The sequence below is a fragment of the Aquarana catesbeiana genome, linkage group LG07 (genome assembly GCF_042186555.1).
Source record: "Aquarana catesbeiana isolate 2022-GZ linkage group LG07, ASM4218655v1, whole genome shotgun sequence".
Lineage (NCBI taxonomy): Eukaryota > Metazoa > Chordata > Amphibia > Anura > Ranidae > Aquarana > Aquarana catesbeiana.
In genome coordinates, this window is record NC_133330.1 from 1,687,874 (window position 1) to 1,705,552 (window position 17,679).

A 17,679-nucleotide genomic window follows, 5' to 3' on the forward strand; every position below is an offset into this window, starting at 1 on the left:
AGGTGGGGAGGGAAGGCTCATTGATGGAGGTGGAGAGGGGAGGCTCATTGATGGAGGTGGGGAGGGAAGGCTCATTGATGGAGGTGGAGAGGGGAGGCTCATTGATGGAGGTGGGGGAGGGAAGGCTCATTGATGGAGGTGGGGAGGGAAGGCTCATTGATGGAGGTGGGGAGGGAAGGCTCATTGATGGAGATGGGGAGGGAAGGCTCATTGATGGAGGTGGGGGAGGGAAGGCTCATTGATGGAGGTGGAGAGGGAAGGCTCATTGATGGAGGTGGGGGAGGGGAGGCTCATTGATGGAGGTGGGGAGGATAGGCTCATTGATGAAGGTGGGGGGAGGGAAGGCTCATTGATGGAGGTGGGGAGGGAAGGCTCATTGATGAAGGTGGGGAGGGAAGGCTCATTGATGGAGGTGAAGAGGGAAGGCTCATTGATGGAGGTGGGGGAGGGAAGGCTCATTGATGGAGGTGGGGGAGGGAAGGCTCAGTGATGAAGGTGGGGAGGGAAGGCTCATTGATGGAGGTGGAGAGGGAAGGCTCATTGATGGAGGTGGGGGAGGGAAGGCTCAGTGATGAAGGTGGGGGAGGGAAGGCTCATTGATGGAGGTGGGGAGGGAAGGCTCAGTGATGAAGGTGGGGAGGGAAGGCTCATTGATGGAGGTGGGGAGGGAAGGCTCATTGATGGAGGTGAGGAGGGAAGGCTCATTGATGGAGGTGGGGGGGAGGCTCATTGATGGAGGTGGGGGAGGGAAGGCTCATTGATGGAGGTGGGGAGGGAAGGCTCATTGATGGAGGTGGGGAGGGAAGGCTCATTGATGAAGGTGGGGAGGGAAGGCTCATTGATGGAGATGGGGAGGGAAGGCTCATTGATGGAGGTGGGGGAGGGAAGGCTCATTGATGGAGGTGGGGGAGGGAAGGCTCATTGATGGAGGTGGGGGAGGGAAGGCTCATTGATGGAGGTGGGGAGGGAAGGCTCATTGATGAAGGTGAGGAGGCAAGGCTCATTGATGGAGGTGGGGGGAGGGAAGGCTCATTGATGGAGGCGGGGAGGCAAAGTTGGCCCGTGTAGTCCAATCCAATAAAAGAACAACTGGGGCTCAAAATGGTGAATGAGTGAATGCTGGTTGTGGTAGAAAAGTATCAGAGTTTGTTGTGTATGGGGCGGTGTAGCCGCAGACCGGTCAGGGTGTAACAAAACAAAATAAGGAAAAGTTATCACAACTTGTACAGACTAAACTTTGCTGCCGCCCCCACTCACCCTGCCGCCTCAGGCACTGGCCTACACACAGTTTCTGGTAAATAAAGACCTGCTTACAAATCTTGCTCCCTAATCTATTTCATACAAATCTTGTTTACTGTCCCTGACCCCGGGGGCGCCCGGTCCATAGACTGCGCTGCCGCATTTACATCCGTTAGCCACTCGAGCCGAACACTTTACAAATCAAGTGATTAACACACAATTATTGCCTTCCTGCTCCTCTCCCGGGTCTGAGCTCACATTATGGAAATGAGCCGCGACCTTCTCCACTTATCATAATTAATCAGCATAAACCATCGCAGCAAAGAGGCCCTGCTAGATCGTTCCATGGCGTCTGTGCTAATTGATAGATAGGAGGCATTCATGGGCATGAGCTATCTATCTATCTATCTATCTATCTATCTATCTATCTATCTATCTATCTATCTATCTATCTATCTATCTATCTATCTATCTATCTATCTATCTCACCCTCCTAGATAGGTTGCTAGTTCTGGTGGCTCTCCTGTAAACAGCTGAGCAGTTTGTGATTGCTTTGGTCTGCTCTGAGCTCTGCAGGCTGCTGGTTTGATTGCTTCCCCCCCTGTTTTCTGGAGTATTTCAGAATATAGTGGGTTGGGAGAGTTAAATAAGCAGCCTGGATATTTATGTAACTTCTGCCAATCCCTGGGGGAGGGTGCCCAGAAGGTGGCAGGGGGAGTGCATAAATAGTTTAGTGCCTTTCGTTTCCAGCCTAAAGGGCCGCTTGCCTTCTGGGCAGCTCAGCAGCATATTTCACGTGTTTTCATTGCGGTCTCAGCTGGGGGGCCTATTGTGCTAAGTTCTCTGAAGTTACGGGAAGGATTTCGCTGTGAGCCTGGACTAGAAGATTGACTGAGGATTTGTCTGTCTGATACTGGAGGGAGGCATCCAAGTATGCAAGGACATTATGAGTACAGACCTGAACAAAGGGATCCTAGTGACCTACTAACAGTAGTGCTTGTCTGTCCTGGGACATTGCTAAAGGTGTCCCGGTGCCGTCCAATTTCTGGACTACTGCTGGAGGAGCCACCCTGAGAAGTAGTGTGATGGTGAAGAGTGTCCTCAATCTACTGCTTAGTGTCTATGAAGTAGCCCACCACTCCCTATGCCCTATCCAAGTTAATCAGCAATACATTTTAAAAGGCAACCCCTAGACCACACATGTCAAATACGAGGCCCGTGGGCCGAATCTGACTGCCAGGCCATTTCATGTGGCCCTCACACCTCTCCCCCCCTTTGTCTCTGCCCCCACTTTGTCTTATCAGTCGTCAGCAGATAGGAGGACAGAACTCCTCCATCAGGTCCTGAACCTCTCTGTGAAGCTGCAGCACCCCCTCGTCTCTTCCTCCTCCAGTCTCAGCATTCAGCAGATTCCGGCAGTCCTCCTATGATCCTCCCCCAGACTCTGAACTTTCTTCTTCCCAGCTCCACCCCCAGCTTCTTCCTGGTAGCAGCAAATGGTAAGGAGGGGTGAACTGTGATTTACGGGATGGCGGGGGACTCCTGACCTCTGATTGTGGGGGGCTCTGGACATCTGGTCTTATAGACACAACCACAATTCTGATGTGGCCCGCGATGGAATTGAGTTGGATACCCCTGGGCTAGACTGGTTATGGAGCCAGAGGAGTGATTGTTGCTGTGTGCCTGGCTGTCATTGTTCCTATTTGGGAAGAGAACCCGGGGCAAACTCAGCGGCCCTTGTGGTGGTGAGTGCTACATATCTGTATGGAAGGGATCCAGAGATGAAGTGGAGTGTGGAAGGGTTAGATCCTCTGTCTGGGTGTAATTCCAGTCCATATCCTCCTATCCTGGTGACATCCGCCCCCCTATTTTGTTGTTTTGGTGTCACAGGGAGAGGAAGTGAAGGAATTCTGTCCAATGGGGTAGCAGACAGTAACCATGTATTCTTCTTCTCCTTCCTCCCAGAAAAGATTTGTCGGGGGCTGGGCTTTTATTCCTTGAATGTCTCTATTTTGGGCAGCCAGCATCAGAAGAAATCAGCCGGCCATAGATATGTTTTTATGTATTCAATACAAAGCAGAGCAATCCTTTATATCCAGATACAGATAATTGCATATTGAAAACAGGCTGCGGGGGTCAATGAGGTTTTTTTTTCCAATACTCCCGGCCACTTATCTTCCCCCTCTTCACATTACACAGACATCTCAGGAATCGGTGACCCCAACCTTTCTGGTGACATTTTAAGCTGTAGAGATAAATTTGTATCATTAATATTCTTATTAACCTCGCTCACCTGGAGCCGGTGCCGCCACAGAGCCGGGCTCAGATCTTGTTATTTTATCCTCTCTCCAAGAATCCCTCCGACGTCCCCCCTCCCCCTTCTCAGCCCCCCTCCCCCCCTTCTCAGCCCCCCTCCCCCTTCTCAGCCCCCCTCCCACCTGCCGCCACTCAAATTAGTTACCTTTTTAGCAATTTAAATGATGGAATTCTTTTTTTTTTCTGTCCCTTAAAACAGATCTTGTCTTGGCTCATCCCCGGCAGATGCTCGGTGTTAGATGATGAAACGGCGACATTGAGTGCGTCTGTACTGATTCTAATTCATTCCCATGTAGAACAACGCAGATGACACAGCCGGCTAATTAGAGCGTGGGGAGCGCTTCCTTCCCAGACAGGTAACAGCTTTCCCACACTAACATACCTGTCCTGAGGACTGCCGGGCTCCGAGCTGACGCCAGAGGAAGGGCAAAATGTCACCTCCCAACACCGAGCTTCAATCCACTTCAATGCTGAGCAACCGGAGACTGGGAGCCACAAATACTGGCCACGGAGTTCCACCAGCCAACTGAGGGTTCAACTAATCTGGTCACCCGTACAATGCCAAGAGATCCAACATATACAAGAGAGCAACCGATCCAAACCTTGTACCTCAGAGAAGCCCATGGAAACATTTCCAGGTCTTGGGGAACCTCTTCTAAAACCAATTCATTGGTGATCAGTGGGAAGAATTCTCCCCTTATGCAGCGTACACACGAGCGGATTTTCTATCAGACTGGTCCAATGGACTGAGTCCGGCGGACAATCCGATCGTGTGTGGGCTTCATCGGACCTTCAGCGGACTTTTCCAGTCGAAAATCTGACGGATTTTAGATTTGGAACATGCTTCAAGTGTTTACGTCGTAACTCCGCCGGACCCAGAAATCCGCTTGTCTGTATGCCGGTCCGACGGACAAAAACCCACGCTAGGGCAGCTATTGGCTACTGGCTATCAACGTCCTTATTTTAGTCCGGCGTACGTCATCACGTACGAATCCGTCGGACTTTGGTGTGATCGTGTGTAGGCAAGTCCGTTCGTTAAAAAGTCCGTCGGAAGTCCGTCAAAAGTCAGTGGAAAGTCCGTCGGACCAGTCTGGTCGAAAGGTCCGCCCGTGTGTACGCGGCCTAACAGATAGCTAAAAAGATCAATGGTGTCAGTGGGAACTTATCTTGGGAGCAGAAATTGATCTTTGCTCAAAGTACCCCTAGCGACCCGTAGAGGAACTCTAGAGTCCCATGGAATCTTGGTCGAGAAGCTCTAGGTTAGAGCTACCATTGCCAAAAAATATAATTATGGGACGATGGTTGATGCAAGGCATGGTGGTTATTACCTACTGACCTCCTAGAATGTTCAGATGCCACAGTCTCCTGGGTTTACAAGGAATGGTGCAATGAAATAGCCAAGCTGACAGGAAGTCTACAACGGCTCCAATAGCCACTCTATCTATCTATCTATCTATCTATCTATCTATCTATCTATCTATCTATCTATCTATCTATCTATCTATCTATCTATCTATCTATCTATCTATCTGTCTATCATGAACAAACTTTTGAAAAGTCCAATCTTTTGTAGTTCAGATGCACTTTTCAAAAACCCACATGCTTCAGTAGTTCCAAACCAAAACTTCCATGGAAGTCTTCGTAAACCTGAACCAATTACTAACAAGTGTGTGTCACAGAGCAGCAATTGAGGACAAAATGTTTAAAAATTGTTTGGAGAACTCCTGGCAGCCCAATCTTGCAAGATGATGGGGCCAAAAAAATGGGAGGTGGTTGGGGGAAATCAGAAAAAAAACAGCTCCTAGCAGCCAGCAAACTCCTAAGATTTTTTTTTTATCAGGGATACAAAAACAGAGGGGGAACTGGTGGCACAGGATGGGACTCTAGATGGGACTCTAGAGTTCCTCTAGAGGTCACTAGGGGTACCTTGAGCAAAGAGCAATTTCTGCTCCCAAGATAAGTTCCCACTGACACCATTGATCTTTTTAGCTATCTGTTAGGCCGCGTACACACGGGTGGACTTTTCGACCAGACTGGTCCGACGGACTTTCCGCAGACTTTTGACGGACTTCCGACGGACTTTTTAACGAACGGACTTGCCTACACACGATCACACCAAAGTCCGACGGATTGGTACGTGATGACGTACACCGGACTAAAATAAGGACGTTGATAGCCAGTAGCCAATAGCTGCCCTAGCGTCGGTTTTTGTACGTCGGACTAGCATACAGACGAGCGGACTTCTGGGTCCGGCGGAGTTACGACGTAAACACTTGAAGCATGTTCCAAATCTAAAATCCGTCAGATTTTTGACTGGAAAAGTCCGCTGAAGGTCCGATGAAGCCCACACACGATCGGATTGTCTGCCGGACTCAGTCCGTCGGACCAGTCCGATAGAAAAGTCCACTCGTGTGTACGCTGCATAAGGGGAGAATTCTTCCCACTGATCACCAATGAATTGGTTTTAGAAGAGGTTCCCCAAGACCTGGAAATGTTTCCATGGGCTTCTCTGAGGTACAAGGTTTGCTCAGCACCCTTAGCCTCTCTGAGGCTAAGGGTGCTCAGGAACAACAGAAGCAGATAGAAGGCATGAGCAATCTATCTATTGTAGTAGTTGGTCACATTTAGCTGGACTTGTTCTGTAATGGTGAAGATGGCCTCTCCAAGCCATTTAGTTCTAATGAGTGTCGGGAACATCCCCCAACATTTATATGCACACAAGTAGCACCAACACCTTCATCCAATAACCATGGAATGTGTCAAAGCAGATGTTGATTGTCCAAGAACAGTGTGGGAGGTGTGATACTCTTTAAAACTAAAGCTGTGAACCATCTTCAACATTATAAAACTGGTTCACCTGGATGTGATCAACTACTGCTAGATATACCATTACCTGGATCTATGATGCCAACTACTACTAGAAACATCATAACCTGGATCCATATAACCGACTACTACTAGATACATCATGACCTGGATCCATGAAACCGACTACTACTAGATACATTATTATTATTATTATTATAATACAGGATTTATATAGCGCCGACAGTTTACGCAGTGCTTTACAACATTAGGGCAGACAGTACACTTACAATACAATTCAATACAGGGGGGAATCAGAGGGCCCTGCTTGTTAGAGCTTACAATCTAGGAGGGAGGGTCAAGTTATACAAAAGAGTAATAGCTGTGGGGGATGAGCTAATTGAGAAAATAGTGCAGTTGTTAGATGGAGGAAGGATAGGCTTCTCTGAAGAGGAAAGTTTTCAGGGATCGCCTAAAAGTGGATAAATTTGGAGACAGTCTGACAGATTGGGGTAGGGAATTCTAGAGGTTTTTCGAGGCTCAGGAGAAGTCCTGGAGGTGGATATGGGAGGAGGTGATGAGAGAGCTAGAGAGCAGGAGGTCTTGGGAGGAACGGAGATGGCGATTAGGTTGGTATTTGAAGACTAGGTTAGTGATGTAGCTGGGGGCAGAGTTGTGGATGGCTTTGTAACTTATTGTTAGTATTTTGAATTTAATTCGTTGGGCGAGTGGCAGCCAATGGAGGGATTGGCAGAGGGGGGTAGCATCATGACCTGGATCCATGAAACTGACTACTACTAGATACATCATGACCTGGATCCATGAGACCAACTACTATTAGATATACCATGACCAGGATCCATGAGACCAACTACTACTAGATATCCTAAGACTGGGATACACGAGACCAACTACTACTAGATACACCATGGCCTGGATCCAGGAAACCAACTACTACTAGATACACCATGGCCTGGATCCCCGAGACCAACTACTACTAGATACACCATGACCAGGATCCATGAGACCAACTACTACTAGATACACCATGGCCTGGATCCAGGAAACCAACTACTACTAGATACACCATGGCCTGGATCCACGAGACCAACTACTACTAGATACACCATGGCCTGGATCCACAAGACCAACTACTACTAGATCTACAATGACTCAGATACGAAAGAAATCTCACAAACCTATGTATGTATGTATGTATATATGTAGGATGTATCTATCTATCTATCTATCTATCTATCTATCTATCTATCTATCTATCTATCTATCTATCTATCTATCTATCTATCTATCTATCTATCTATTCAATGTTAACCTTACACAAAACATTTTCTCTGTAAGTGAAGGTGATAATTGATAAAGACAACCTATTCTCCTCCATGTTCCTCTCTGGATTCTGGTGGAAAGGTGATATTTGAGAGATGAGACATCTTCAGAGGAGCAGAAATCTTCATGATGAAGCTTTTTTCTCCCCTCTCTGAATATATTAACGAATGTCCTTGAGTCAGGTGACGGAAAGCTTTCCTTTCAGGCGACGCTCGGTTAGCGGGACCCAGACCTCCCCCTTTGGACTCTGATATTTCTGTCACTCGCTCCCCATCGAGAAACACCCAGAGTTGGAATTCATTATGAAGAGCGGGGGAGGGAGGTTAATGCTCCACACTTCATCTGAGTTATTTAAATGAGAGGAAATTTATTTGTCAGTCCAATAGTTTCAGGTCACGGTTCTTACCGGACGACCATGGCGGTGCGCTTAGATGGCGGTGTTTTACAGCAGCCGGAGAATTCAGATATATTGCCCTCTCCGAGCTGCATGCCGAATGAAATGAACTTTGAATTTCTTTTTTTTTGCTCCGAACTCGAGCAAGTCTCCATAGAAACCAAATCGAGAGATGAACATTGAAGTTTTCATTTGACAGAACCGTTTGACTTGCTCTCCTGTAATCACCGCTCGATGTTCCTTCATTATTTGGGAACTGTCTGTCCCCATCCAGGCTGACGTTGGAGATGTCATGAACACTTTCAGCCGAATTCAATAAATTCTCCAAAACTGGAGTCAGGTGGCTACCAGTGCCGGAATTGGTAATGACGAAGAGGCCTATTCCTAAACGACTAATGAGAACCTATCACACACTTTATATTAGAAATAGTGAAAGTTCTGCCTGAGAGTAGACAAGGGGTCATCTTTGTAAAATCCCTCCTCTGATCCCACCTACTTTATCTATGACTCCTGGAGATCCATGCCTACCCTCTCCAATGAGAGAACCCTGATCGGCCACTGAAGAAGTTTGAATGGACAATAGATGGGAGTTGAGAAGGTTTCTAGGCCAGAATCTAGAATTTTTTTTGTATGGAAATTTTAGATTTTACGGACCATTGGCTTTATTTCCCTGTACCACCATCTTCCGAACAAAAATAAGAATATAGTCCTTACATGTGGTGGCTGCATTCACTTTCCTTTTTAGTCTTTTATCCCTTTAGTCTTTTCCTGGTGACCCTGCCCTAAGGTGACAACGCTCACTCACTGAACTGCAACTTCTCTGCACAGCTCAACCTTGTTCAAGATGACTGGACAGCACTTCAGGACTCTGCAGAAGAACCAATGTGGGTATCAATGGGGTGGGATGGTGGCATTAGAGGCAAGCATGCAGTAAGTTGGCCCACACCAAAGCATACACCAGGAAGCCAACACCTGCAACCTTTTCCATCATGTGGGGGACACCAAAATTTAGGCACCCCAAACTGACATCATAGTTCTATAGGTCAAGGTGATTACATCATAGTTCCATAAGTCAAGGTGATGACATCATAGTTCCATAAGTCAAGGTGATGACATCAAAGTTCCATAAGTCAAGGTGATGACATCAGAGTTCCATAAGTCAAGGTGATGACATCAGAGTTCCATAAGTCAAGGTGATGACATCAGAGTTCCATAAGTCAAGGTGATGACATCAGAGTTCCATAGGTCAAGGTAATTACATCATAGTTCCATAGCTCAAGGTGATAAGATCATAGTTCTGTAAGTCAAGGTGATGACATCATAGTTCCGTAGGTCAAGGTGATGACATCATAGTTCCATAGGTCAAGGTGATAAGATCATAGTTCCATAGCTCAAGTTGATGACATCGGTGTTCCATAGGTGAAGGTGATGACATCATAGTTCCATAGGTGAAGGTGACAAAGAAAATGCTGACAGAAGAAGAGAGCAGGGGGAGCAAAGGGATAACCTCATCAGAGTTCTGCTGCTCCCTCCCTGTCCAATTACAAGCCAGGGCTGGGGAGGTGACCAGACGGCATTACTTTGCTGCAGGAGATAAAAGTCAGGCCTGTGCCGGGCCTGTACAATGCATGCGCTGCTGTCAATGTACGGATTAGAAAGTACTTCTGGTATGTAAATAAGATTTATACTTTTTCTTCTACCAAAAGACCCGACCTGCTGGAAAATGTTTGTTTATCCTAATCTGGAGCCTTATCGGGGCCGGAGCCAGTGATCCATACTGCCCCAACCGCAACCCCAATGTTCATGTAGGAAGCCTATAAGAGGGGTCACAAGACACCCTTCCTCTTTATACTAACATTGTTATATAAAAGCAATAATAATCTGATGATGAAATGACGTCATCGTGTAGCGGTGCAGGAAAGGTGAAGCGGGTCTTACCTTCGATGGTGGCTCTCTTGGGCAGGATGGTGATGGCACCTTCAGCTACATCCTCCAAATGGCTGATTGGGCCGTGTTTGGTCCCCCAGCTGTCCGATCCCACCCAGATGAAGTGCCCCACTTTGTCGGCTCTCTTCACTGCAGCCAAAACCTGTCTGGGGGAGATGAAGAAGACATGTAACAGCCTCACACAAAGCGGACATTCATGGTGGACCTACCATCAGATATACTGGGTCCTTCCTAAGCCGGCCATAGATGGAGCTTCTTCTTTTTTGATCAGCCAGGCAGCTGAATGAATAATGAAAGGATTTCCCCATCCGCACATCGGAGGTGAATGGAGGAATCCTCCCCCGCTGCACTATTCTGCTCTGACACCGGGGGGCCTCAGAATACACGGATCAGCACTGCACACAATTGGCTGCACACATTGAACACAAAGTTTCCAACAGTCCCATTCAAGAGGATTCGATCACTAGACTGACTCCTCCCCAATGGGAACGGCCATACATTGATCGAAGTTTGGTCAGTCTCTGCTGGAGATCCATCTATGGCCAGCTTTAGTACATGGCTGCTAAATAATGTGTCAGTGTCCCCCTTCCAGATATTTATAACCTCACAGAGATCTCAGGACTCCCCCCTGACAATGCCTTCGTCTGATCTCCTCTCCAGAAGAACAGCACCATATTTGTTCAGGTATCACCCAGGGTCACCATCTACTTCCTGGACTGAGATGCCGACTCAGAGATGACACAATGACTACGTTCACACATGTCTGACACAGAACAGCCCCTGCTGCAGCCTCCCAACCACTGCTACAAGGTTACAATGTACAGTCTGATCACTGGGAGAGGGGGACTGAGGAAATGCTTCCTCCTGCCTGCAGCAGACTGATAATATCATCTCAGCCTAGGCACAGTCACTGAGTTACTGAGCAACTGCTTTTTAGTGAAGAAAAGGTGGAACTTACAAAAATCAACGTTATCCAACAGTAATGGGGCTGGTGTTGGGAGGTCTTAAAGTGACAGGCACCATGAACTCTTGTTAGTTCCAGAACTGTGGTGCTCTCTATAGACCCAACACCCGGCTTAGTGGTTAGAGCTCCAGCCTTGGGGTCCTGGGTATAAATCCCAGACAGGCACTCTCTGCCTTAGACTTGAGTTTGGGCTTCCTCCTGAACTCCAATGACATCCTGGCAGGCCTTGATGTATGTACACTATATTCCCAAAAGTATTGGGACGCCTGCCTTTACACACACATGACCTTTAATGACATCCCAGTCTTGGTCCGGAGGGTTCAATATTGAGTTGGCTCCGCCCTTTGCAGCTATAACAGCTTCACCTCTTCTGGGAAGGCCGTCCACAAGGTTTAGGAGGGTGTCTATGGGAATGTTTGACCATTCTTCCAGAAGAGCATTTGTGAGGTCAGGCACTGATGTTGGATGAGAAGGTCTGGCTCACAGTCTCCGCTCTAATTCATCCCAAAGGTGTTCTATCAGGTTGAGGTCAGGGCTCTGTGCAGGCCAGTCAAGTTCCTCCACCCCAAACTCATCCATGTCTTTATGGACCTTGCTCCTGACCTCAACCTAATAGAACACCTTTGGGATGAATTAGAGCGGAGACTGAGAGCCAGGCCTTCTCATCCAACATCAGTGCCTGACCTCACAAATGCTCTTCTGGAAGAATGGTCAAACATTCCCATGGACACCCTCCTAAACCTTGTGGACGGCCTTCCCAGAAGAGGTGAAGCTGTTATAGCTGCAAAGGGCGGAGCCAACTCAATATTGAACCCTCCGGACTAAGACTGGGGGGTCATTAAAGTTCATGTGTGTGTAAAGGCAGGCGTCCCAATACTTTTGGTAATATTCTGTATGTGAAATGGGGGCCTTAGATTGTAAGCTCCTGAGGACACGGACAGATGTACATTATTGGGGTGATATAGAAGCACGGCTGGCTGCAGTGCAGAGCTGGAGATGTTCAGAGAAGATCTCAGAAAGTGACAATGGTTGATTTGTAGCGGTATGAAGGGAACTGGTGACACCAAATGTCATCTATACAACTTCCTCTCCTTGTAATTTGCAGGAGACATTAGAAGGAGGCGAGTCAATACACAGCGCTGAGTTTTAACAGATGAAAGCTATTGAAGACCAAAGAGACTCGGAACAGACAGATAACAAAATAGCTGCTAATTGCACCTGTCCGTGGATTACTAATGACCCGCCGTCTCCACACACGGATCTGAGGACAGCAAATCTGAAGAGTCGTTTTATCACATTTCCCTCATTTATTGAAAGTTTACCTGAGAGGAACTTTCCAAGAGACTTTCACGTTTGCTGTTCCATATTTAATGTCTGCACTATAGGCTTTTGTAGGCTATGGATTTGTCCCCCTCTCCTCATGGTTATTATTATGGATTTGTCCCCCTCTCCTCATGGTTATTATTATGGATTTGTCCCCCTCTCCTCATGGTTATTATTATGGATTTGTCCTCCTCTCCTCATGGTTATTATTATGGATTTGTCCCCCTCTCCTCATGGTTATTATTATGGATTTGTCCTCCTCTCCTCATGGTTATTATTATGGATTTGTCCTCCTCTCCTCATGGTTATTATTATGGATTTGTCCCCCTCTCCTCATGGTTATTATTATGGATTTGTCCCCTTCTCCTCATGGTTATTATTATGGATTTGTCCTCCTCTCCTCATGGTTATTATTATGGATTTGTCCCCTTCTCCTCATGGTTATTATTATGGATTTGTCCCCCTCTCCTCATGGTTATTATTATGGATTTGTCCCCTTCTCCTCATGGTTATTATTATGGATTTGTCCTCCTCTCCTCATGGTTATTATTATGGATTTGTCCCCTTCTCCTCATGGTTATTATTATGGATTTGTCCCCCTCTCCTCATGGTTATTATTATGGATTTGTCCCCTTCTCCTCATGGTTATTATTATGGATTTGTCCCCCTCTCCTCATGGTTATTATTATGGATTTGTCCCCTTCTCCTCATGGTTATTATTATGGATTTGTCCCCCTCTCCTCATGGTTATTATTATGGATTTGTCCTCCTCTCCTCATGGTTATTATTATGGATTTGTCCTCCTCTCCTCATGGTTATTATTATAGATTTGTCCTCCTCTCCTCATGGTTATTATTATGGATTTGTCCTCCTCTCCTCATGGTTATTATTATGGATTTGTCCTCCTCTCCTCATGGTTATTATTATGGATTTGTCCCCCTCTCCTCATGGTTATTATTATGGATTTGTCCTCCTCTCCTCATGGTTATTATTATGGATTTGTCCTCCTCTCCTCATGGTTATTATTATGGATTTGTCCTCCTCTCCTCATGGTTATTATTATGGATTTGTCCCCCTCTCCTCATGGTTATTATTATGGATTTGTCCTCCTCTCCTCATGGTTATTATTATGGATTTGTCCTCCTCTCCTCATGGTTATTATTATGGATTTGTCCTCCTCTCCTCATGGTTATTATTATGGATTTGTCCCCCTCTCCTCATGGTTATTATTATGGATTTGTCCTCCTCTCCTCATGGTTATTATTATGGATTTGTCCTCCTCTCCTCATGGTTATTATTATGGATTTGTCCTCCTCTCCTCATGGTTACTATTATGGATTTGTCCCCCTCTCCTCATGGTTATTATTATGGATTTGTCCTCCTCTCCTCGTGGTTATTATTATGGATTTGTCCCCCTCTCCTCATGGTTATTATTATGGATTTGTCCTCCTCTCCTCATGGTTATTATTATGGATTTGTCCTCCTCTCCTCATGGTTATTATTATGGATTTGTCCTCCTCTCCTCATGGTTATTATTATGGATTTGTCCTCCTCTCCTCATGGTTACTATTATGGATTTGTCCCCCTCTCCTCATGGTTATTATTATGGATTTGTCCTCCTCTCCTCATGGTTACTATTATGGATTTGTCCTCCTCTCCTCATGGTTATTATTATAGATTTGTCCTCCTCTCCTCATGGTTATTATTATGGATTTGTCCTCCTCTCCTCATGGTTATTATTATGGATTTGTCCTCCTCTCCTCATGGTTATTATTATGGATTTGTCCTCCTCTCCTCATGGTTATTATTATGGATTTGTCCTCCTCTCCTCATGGTTATTATTATGGATTTGTCCCCCTCTCCTCATGGTTATTATTATGGATTTGTCCTCCTCTCCTCATGGTTATTATTATGGAGCTGCCCCCCCCCCACTATTGTCATAACAACCTCCACTCTTCTGGGCTTTTTGTGGAATTTTGGGGGGGGGTTGTGGGAACGTGTGCCCATTGGTGATACCTGCTACTGATGATGGGTGAGAAGACCTGACTGGTAATTCAACCCAAAGGTGGTCAGTAGAGTTGCGATTAGAAGGTAAGAAGCACGATCTGTCCGGTTGGAAAGCTATGATCACATATTTATGTAGGACATGAAGTATGACCAGCTTGTTTTCAGGGGATTGGGGGTCCCTCTTCTTCGGGGGTTTGGTAGTCTTAGATTTGATGGTCATAGGGGTGGCATTCTCTGTACTAATATGATATCAGTGGTCTGTAGGGTGTGTTGTGCCCGCAGCTATAACACCCTCCACTCTGGGAGGACTTTCCACAAGATCTTGGAACGTGTCCGTGGTCAGGTGCTGATCAGTGGCAGCTGGTGGTATATTCCTTCTGCTGGGGGGCCAACAGTGCACCCACTGACACCCCCTCTCCCCCGGTTGGTTCCCACTTACCCCATTTATGGCGGCTTCCCTTGCTTCTCTTCCTCGGCATCACAGTGTCTCCTTCCTCCTCCTCCTAGGTCAATTGGAATGCTTCTTCCTTTGGCCAATCAGGAATTGGGTCTCACAACGCACTTCCCGATTGGCCGGGAGGAAAATCAGTGTGACAATAGCAAATATTCATTCGCTTTTGTCACACAACTAAGTTGGCACGGAGCGCAGTGCTCTGCACCCCGAGCCCTCCCTTTTTTAAGCCAATTAGTGCCTCCGGCTCTAATCACATGCTTAAAAAAAAAAACCCCATTGGAATCCATGCGTCCGGCGCCCCACATGTAGATTAGGGAACTGGGTGCATGGATAGGGGGGGCGGTGACCGGGCACCCCGTATGGACGGGTCACTACTGGTGCTGATGTTGGATGAGAAGACCTGGATCACATCTAGACATGTGAAAAACAAAAAAAATATTTTTTTCCTTTAGGTTCGTTTTTTACATAAATTCGTTTAGTTAAAATTTGTTTAATTCGTTTCATTTGTTTTTGGAATTCATTTGTTTATTTGTTTTCAAATCGATTCGAAAAGTTTTCCAATTTCCAAAAAGAATAAAAAATAATATATATTTTTTTCTATTCTCTTCCTTTATTTCAATTCTATTTTATTCTCTTTGGAATTTGGAAAACTATTCAAAAACAATTGGAATTCGAATTTCCTCCGAATTTTTTTCCCTGTGATTTTGGATTTGTTTAAATACAGTACTATTTGTATTTGGAAATTCAGATACATCCGAATAACGAAAATGTGTCCAAATTTGAATTGGTAACGAAACGAACCGCATATGTCTAATCACATCGGCATTCATCCCAAAGGTGATCAGTAGGGATGAGGTCAGGTGATCAGTAGGGATGAGGTCAGGTGATCAAAATGGATGAGGTCAGGTGATCAGTAGGGAGGAGGTCAGGTGATCAGTAGGGAGGAGGTCAGGTGATCAGTAGGGAGGAGGTCAGGTGATCACTAGGGATGAGGTCAGGTGATCAGTAGTGATGAGGTCAGGTGATCAGTAGGGAGGAGGTCAGGTGATCAGTAGGGATGAGGTCAGGTGATCAGTAGGGATGAGGTCAGGAGATCAGTAGGGATGAGGTCAGGTGATCACTAGGGATGAGGTCAAGTGATCAGTAGGGAGGAGGTCAGGTGATCAGTAGGGATGAGGTCAGGTGATCAAAATGGATGAGGTCAGGTGATCAAAATGGATGAGGTCAGGTGATCAGTAGGGATGAGGTCAGGTGATCAGTAGGGAGGAGGTCAGGTGATCAGTGGGGATGAGGTCAGGTGATCCATAGGGATGAGGTCAGGTGATCAGTAGGGATGAGGTCAGGTGATCACTAGGGATGAGGTCAAGTGATCAGTAGGGAGGAGGTCAGGTGATCAGTAGGGATGAGGTCAGGTGATCAAAATGGATGAGGTCAGGTGATCAAAATGGATGAGGTCAGGTGATCAGTAGGGATGAGGTCAGGTGATCAGTAGGGAGGAGGTCAGGTGATTAGAAGGGATGAGGTCAGGTGATCAGTAGGGAGGAGGTCAGGTGATCAGTAGGGATGAGGTCAGGTGATCAGTAGGGATGAGGTCAGGTGATCAGTAGGGAGGAGGTCAGGTGATCAGTAGGGAGGAGGTCAGGAGATCAGAAGGGATGAGGTCAGGAGATCAGAAGGGATGAGGTCAGGTGATCAGTAGGGAGGAGGTCAGGTGATCAGAAGGGATGAGGTCAGGAGATCAGAAGGGATGAGGTCAGGAGATCAGAAGGGATGAGGTCAGGTGATCAGTAGGGAGGAGGTCAGGTGATCAGTAGGGAGGAGGTCAGGTGATCAGTAGGGATGAGGTCAGGAGATCAGAAGGGATGAGGTCGGGTGATCAGTAGGGATGAGGTCAGGTGATCAGTAGGGATGAGGTCGGGTGATCAGAAGGGATGAGGTCAGGAGATCAGAAGGGATGAGGTCAGGTGATCAGTAGGGATGAGGTCAGGAGATCAGAAGGGATGAGGTCGGGTGATCAGTAGGGATGAGGTCAGGTGATCAGTAGGGATGAGGTCAGGTGATCAGTAGGGAGGAGGTCAGGTGATCAGTAGGGATGAGGTCAGTTGATCAGTAGGGATGAGGTCAGGTGATCAGTAGGGATGAGGTCAGGTGATCAGTAGGGATGAGGTCAGGTGATCAGTAGGGATGAGGTCAGGTGATCACTAGGGATGAGGTCGGGTGATCAGAAGGGATGAGGTCAGGTGATCAGTAGGGATGAGGTCAGGAGATCAGAAGGGATGAGGTCGGGTGATCAGTAGGGATGAGGTCAGGAGATCAGAAGGGATGAGGTCGGGTGATCAGTAGGGATGAGGTCAGGTGATCAGTAGGGATGAGGTCAGGTGATCAGTAGGGAGGAGGTCAGGTGATCAGTAGGGATGAGGTCAAATGATCAGTAGGGATGAGGTCAGGTGATCAGTAGGGATGAGGTCAGGTGATCAGTAGGGATGAGGTCAGGTGATCAAAATGGATGAGGTCAGGTGATCAGTAGGGAGGAGGTCAGGTGATCAGTAGGGATGAGGTCAGTTGATCAGTAGGGATGAGGTCAGGTGATCAAAATGGATGAGGTCAGGTGATCAGTAGGGATGAGGTCAGGAGATCAGAACGGATGAGGTCAGGGCTCTGTACAGGACACTTAAGTTCCTCCACACCAAACTGGTCACACCATGTCTTTATGGAGATGGCTTTGTACGGGGGGGGGGGGGGGGACAGTCATGCTGGAATGGAAAAGGGTCTTCACCAAACTGTTACCACAAGGTTGGAGGAGTACAATTGTCTTGCATGATGGAGGATTGCCGGGACCCTTCACTGGAGACACCTGATCTCAATGGTTGGAGGGGGTTCACATAC

At 46.9% G+C, this 17,679-nt stretch overlaps 1 protein-coding gene across 1 annotated transcript in view; it reads right to left on the reverse strand.

Moving 5' to 3' along the window:
* Positions 1 to 17,679, reverse strand: part of GRM7 (glutamate metabotropic receptor 7) — a 578,795-nt gene that overhangs the window by 245,548 nt on the left and 315,568 nt on the right. The window contains 1 exon segment of the mRNA XM_073591511.1: positions 10,037 to 10,191. Coding sequence (XP_073447612.1) covers positions 10,037 to 10,191 — 155 coding nt within the window.